Source organism: Bos grunniens, chromosome 11 (genome assembly GCF_055505025.1).
Source record: "Bos grunniens cultivar Pamir isolate PY7600 chromosome 11, Bosgru_T2T1.0, whole genome shotgun sequence".
Lineage (NCBI taxonomy): Eukaryota > Metazoa > Chordata > Mammalia > Artiodactyla > Bovidae > Bos > Bos grunniens.
In genome coordinates this window covers 105,252,787-105,258,787 of record NC_141175.1, presented here as the reverse complement: position 1 = coordinate 105,258,787, position 6,001 = coordinate 105,252,787, and the positions used below count along the sequence as shown (strand labels likewise).

Below are 6,001 nucleotides of genomic sequence, written 5' to 3'. Positions count from 1 at the left end.
TGGCAGCAACAGACATGAGCAGTGGATCACAGCACCACCACTAACTGAATCGAGCCAGATGCAGCCTCAGCATCCCCTGACCCCCAGCAGCAGCTGGGTGACCTTGAGTCCCAGTTTCCTCTCCTGTAAAATGGCCACACCCAGCTACATTATGAGGATTAAACAAGATAATATATCCAAACTGGACTGCCAGCAGTCGGGCTCTAGCAGGGGTCTTTTTCTGCTATTGTTTCCAGAGACTAGGCCGGGAGATCTTCTTCCAGAACAGCAAGGAACAGTGTGGTCCAGCAGAAAGAGCTTGGGCCTGGATGACCTCAGGCAAGCCATCTTAGCTTTCTAAGACTCAGTTTCCCCAGAATAAGATGGGCTGATACTTACCTTATAGGATGAGCATAAGGATGAAACGAGTTAATCAGACAAAGACACCACAGAAGCCATGAGCTCAGTAAATGGGAAGAGGAGAGCTACCTTGTGGCACTCGTGGTGAAGAGCCCGCCTTCCAATCCAGGAGACATAATAGACGCAACTTTGATCCCTGGGTTGGGAAGATCCCCTGGAGGAGGGACTGGCAACCCACTTCAGTATTCTGGCCTGGAGAATTCCGTGGACAGAGGAGCCTAGTGGGCTACAGTCCATAGGGTCACACAGAGTCAGACATAATTAAAGCAACTTAGCATGTGCAAACATGAGCTACCTTGATCTGCCGTCATCTGGCTGAGGCTTTTAGGGGTGAATATACAGGCTGGTGTGAGGTGATGGGAGTTCCTCAAGGCAGGGCGTGGCTTCCTCGTAAAGTCTCCCTTGAAGCCCCATTTCCCAAGCCCACCAGTGATGATGAATGCATTAGTCTTGGGTGGTTGCCCCTCCTCCGCCGGCAGAAGCCATGGTCCCACTGAAGTGTGAAAGCTTGGTTGTGGTGGGCGTGGCCTCCCCCCAGCAGATCCGGGTCCTCCCCTCCCAGGCCGCATCCTTCCCTGGGGTCTGCCATTGGTATCAGTCCTACCCCGGCCCTCTGCCAACTGCTACTATTAATACAACCAGCCTGCTTCCTGGCCTCCCCTGCCAACAGAACCTGGCCCACCTAGTTCGGGCCCCAGAGACTGCCTTCTGGGACCAGGAAGCCTGCTGGACTCAGCTCCTGACCCAACTCATGGGGTAACTTGGGGCCTCAGATGCTTCACCTGGAAAGTGGGGAGACTGACAGGAACCACCTGCAGGCCTTCCAGTTCTGAATCCTCATGCCAGACAGCCTGACATAAAGCAGATCCATCCCAATCTCCTGCCCCTCACTGAAGTCATTGTTATTCTTCAGTCTCTAAGTTGTGTCCAACTCTTTGTGACCCCATGGACTGTAGCACGCCAGGCTTCCCTGTCTTTCACTGTGCCCCAGTTTGCTTAAATTCATGTCCATTGAGTCGGTGATGCCATCCAATCTCATCCTCTGCCACCCTCTTCTCCTTTTGCCTTCAGTCTTTCCTTAGGCATAGGGTGAAGGCAGCAGCTTCAAACATTCCTTTGAGTGACCTTCTTTCCCTCCCTCCCTCCCCGTGTTCCTCCCATTCTGTGTGGGTGGTGTCAGCCCCCATGTGCTGGTCTCCTGCCCAAAACACCCTCCTGTCTTCCTTCTTGGTGTACTCCTGCTCTTCACCCAAGGCCCTGCCCAAAGGTCACCTCCTCTGGAAGCCTTCCCTCCCTTCCTTCCCAGGCAGCCAGTCTCAAACTCCCCTGGTGACTCTCACCCCCACTGACTTGTAATGATGAATGAGGGAAGCTGAGTGGACAAACTCAGGCAGGTGGGTGGGGACCAGCCAGCCACACCCAGAGGTGGAAAAGGCAACTGGCCCTGGGAGGGCCCCTGTGCCGGAATCTGCTACACAGGTAGCTGAGAAATAACTACTATCGGTCATCTTTGGGCAATGAGGACACAGCTTGCTTATTACAAAATATCCTTTATTGATAAAATAGCTCAGACTTTAAAAAAAATAAAAACCTGCATATCACAAGGGGACACCAGCAACATCAGCAGTGGTCCCACGGGGGGCACACGTGAGCCTAGTCAGCAGATGACACAAGTCAGCCCCTCCCTGGGCCCAGCCTCCCTGGCCCTGCCCCCAGGCCAGGCCCAGCCTCACGCTGAGACCAGGGAATGAGCTGGATGGCCTCCTGCCCCAGGAGTGACTCTGGTCCCCTCCGTTTTCTCCACCCCAGAAAATTCCCCCAACATCCCTCCAGATCCAGCCAGGCCCATCAGTGCCTGTGCTGCTCAGCCCAGCCCCCAAGATAAGATGCTCACTGGCTTAATGGTGAAGCCACGCATACCCATGGGGAAGGCTGGGAAACATCTTCCCAGTGCTCCCAGTTGTTCCAGGAGGGATGGGAGAGGAGACCAAGAGGGAGAGGCCCCTGGAGCCCCCGCAGTGGGGTGGAGCAACACGGCTGGGTCTGAGATGGGCAGACGGTACCCACCAGGGGCAGGGTCAGCTATGCATCACAGGGGCCCACGCGGGGCTTGGAGCCCAGCCTGGGGACTCCAGTGGGAGCCCCCTAGGAGTCCACAGGCCCCTACCCACCTGCTCCAGCCCCAGCACTCCGTCACACACTCTCATCTCACCCCATTCCCTTGCAGTGGGTATCTTTAGAGATCTCGGGGAAACATTCACCAGCTTGATGACAAAAGATTTCTCACCCGTTGTGGGGGAGGGGGGTCCAATCCAATGAAAACCCTCTTGGTGTTGCAGGTGAAATGTTGGGAAGTTGTCATGCAGCATAATAACTCAAATCTTTGCAGGCATAAGAACACATTCTCAAAGAAATCCTCGAACTGAAACTGTGGTTTTGTCTGCCACTCCCCACTTCCAGTTTGGGGTAGGAATTCACACCCCAGGCACAGAACAAAAGTCTACAGGAAGACAGGCAGTGGTAAACACAGAAAAGGGGGATTTTTGTATCACTGAATAATCACATTTTCTGGTTCTCTAATGCGTTACCCCCATGGAGCTCAACGCTTTCAGCCATGCCTTTCGTCTCCCGGCGGCAAGTAGGCGGCAAGCTATTGTCACCCCAGTTTTTGCAGGGGGTGAACGCTAGTGATCAGGGCCCTCCCGTCGAGGAGGAGGCCAGGCCTCCAGACCACCCCACCGAGGCACCCACACACCCACCTGCCTTCCAGAGGGGCGTCGAGTGAGGAAAACGATCCGAGACTCTGGTCTTTAAAGGAGTTACAAACCCAAAAGCAGGACGAAGGCGAAGAAGGGCCCAGAGACAGTGCCAGCCCGTACACCCCCACCCAGGGCCTCATCGGGACCTGCGCACCCAACGTGGGTGCCTGTCGTCATTTCTGCTGCTTCCTCCGCAGCAGGCCCTCCCGGAAAAAGTGGAAGGCTGGCTTCCTGCTGTTTTCCAGGGGAAGAAGAGAAAGAAAGAAAACGCCGCAAGTGGTCAACCAGAAGACACGGGATTCTCAGGGGAGGGAAGCCCACCAGTGGTTGGCAGGGGTCTGTGGTTCTGGGAGGGGAGTCCAGAACATTCAGCTACGTTCAGGATGGGCCAAGCCTCGTCCATCTGCCCTTGTACAGGCAGTGGGTGGAGAAGATGGCCCCCCACAGCCAAGCCAGCAAGTGTATGTGTGTGTGTGTGTGTGTGTGTGTGTGTGTGTGTGTGTGTGTGTGTGTGTGTACGGGTTAGTCGCTCAGTCGTGTCCGACTCTTCTTGACCCCATGGACTGTAGCCTGCAAGGGGAGCCTTCAGATAGACCCCCTGACCCTCCCAGGGGGTCCCCAGGATGAGGCTTCAGGACCGGGAAGGGACCAGAAAGCCCAGGGAGGTGGCCACCTAAAACAGGGTGAAGCAGGGTGACCCGGGCACCACCTGGCACCACCCCACACAGGCAGCAGGCTGGCGGGCTCACCAGGCTGTCTGGGTCCACTCGCGGCACAGGATCCTCCGGAAGGCACGGCGGAAGTCCTGGTTGAAGACAGTGTAGATGACGGGGTTCAGTGAGCTATTGCAGTAGCCGATCCAAAAGAAGAACTGGAAGATGCCGTGGGGCACCTTGCAGTGCTGCGGGCAGATGGCACCCAGGCTGTAGCTGAAGAAGAAAGGGAACCAGCAGAGCACGAAGACGCCGATGACCACAGCCAGCACGAAGGTGAACCTCTTCTCTCGGCTCAGCTGCGTCCGCCGCCGCCACCACTGCGCCCCCGCGGTGCCTGTGCCCCTGCCCAGGAGCACCTGGCCACGCAGGGTTGCCAGCACCCGGGAGCCCTGTGGCTGCTGCAGGGGCGGGCTGCAAGCTGAGGCAGGAGACGCCGGCAAGGCCTGCGGCTCACAACCCTCTTCTTCCTCCTCTTCTGCCTCCTCCTCTGGAGATGAACCACAGGCCCCTTCCTTCTGACCCTGGCCTGACTTGGGGATGGCAGGCCAGCTGGGTGGCAAGGCAGGAGTGCCAGGGGCTTCAGGGGTCTCCCCGTCACCCTTCTCCCCTGGGTGAGGTTGGGAGCATCCGTTGGCCTCTCCAGGAGTGGCCAGTTGAGAGGCCAAGGTTGGCAGTTTGGCTGAGTCTGAAACTTCCCCAGGGGCAGGGTGTGGCTGCTTAGACTCCCTCTCCCCAGGCCCCCCTTTGGCCCTGGGGCCTCTGCAGTGGCTGCGCTTGGCAATCAGGTAGATGCGCAGGTAGACCAGGATCATGATAAGGCAGGGTGCAAAGAAAGATCCAATGCTGGAGGCAAGAATGTACCAGGCCTCTTGGTTGAGCTTGCACTGAGGGCGGGCCAGGGGCTGGGGACCCTGGTCGCCCTTGTAGATGAGGGGCGGCAGCGAGATAACCGCTGCGATGAGCCATACGATGAGGATGATGAACTTGATGCGGCGCGGGGTGCGCTTGGAGTTGTACTCCAGGGCCCGGCTCACCGCCCAGTAGCGGTCCAGGCTGATGGCACACAGGTGCACGATGGAGGAAGTGCAGAAGAGCACGTCGAGCGCCAGGTACACCTCGCACCAGGTGCGCCAGAAGTACCAGTAGCCCAGCAACTCGTTGGCCAGCGAGAAAGGGATGATGAGCGTGGCTACCAGGATGTCGGCGGCGGCCAGCGACACTAGGAACAGGTTCTGCGGGGCGCGCAGCGAGCGGCTGGTCAGCACAGCCAAGATGACCAGCGCGTTGCCGAAGATGGTGAAGAGGATGAGGAAGGTGATGACCGCCGCGATGGCCGCAGTGGCCTGCACCGAGTAGGGCTCCTGGTGGTCCATGGCGGGGCCGGACGCGGCCAGAGCGGGCGCTGCTCGCCCCAGCGCGCGCACAGCCGGCGACGGCGCTGTCCCACCCAGGTCGGCTGGACGAGGGGTCGCCCCCCTGGCGGTGCTAAAGGCGCTGGAGCCCCATGGCCAGGCCGAAAGGGGTCGGGGGACGCCCCGGGGCCGGCCACGGCCCTCCTACATCCCGGTGTACCGGCGTCCGGCGCCCCTGCCGTCCGCCCCAGAGAAGTTTACCAAGTTGTCCCTCTGAGGTCCCCGCCCCGCCGGGAACCAGGGGAAAGTTGCGCCCTGACGCGGGGAGGCTGCTGGACTCACGCTGGGGCGCGGGGCCCGGCCAGCCGGGCAGGGGGTGCGCAGCCGGTTCGGAGGAGGCGCGGAGGCAGATCCGCTCCCGGAGCTCCTGTAACCCGGAGCCGCGCCTGCAGGCAGCGCGCCGAGACCAGGGAGTGGGGAGGAGAGCAAGCGCGGCTGGAGGAGGGAGGAGACTGGAGGCGGGAGCGGGAGGAGGAAGGGAGGCGGGGCGGGGGGTGGGAGGGGGACCCAGGGTGGGTGGAAGGTGCGCCTCGCTGGGGGCCGCGGGGGCCGCAGCCTCCCCGCGCCCCTGGCCTCCTCTCTGGCGCCCCTACCCTTTTCCTCCCAGCCTCCACTCTGCGGCAGGTCAGAGAGGCCCGGCGTCTGGGATCTTCCGGACCGAGGGAAGGATGCTGGCAGAAGTGGAAGGGTCGGTGCACCAAAGGAGCCGGGACGC

The 6,001-nt window shown here is 59.8% G+C and overlaps 1 protein-coding gene across 1 annotated transcript; it reads right to left on the bottom strand.

Moving 5' to 3' along the window:
* Positions 1-1,933: 1,933 nt before the first annotated feature.
* On the bottom strand, positions 1,934-5,695 carry ADRA2B (adrenoceptor alpha 2B). Its single transcript, XM_086323888.1, has one exon. It carries the CDS (start codon positions 5,245-5,247, stop codon positions 3,904-3,906), a length of 1,344 nt encoding a protein of 447 aa, XP_086180014.1. The 5' UTR covers positions 5,248-5,695; the 3' UTR covers positions 1,934-3,903.
* Between the last annotated feature and the right edge of the window lie 306 nt (positions 5,696-6,001).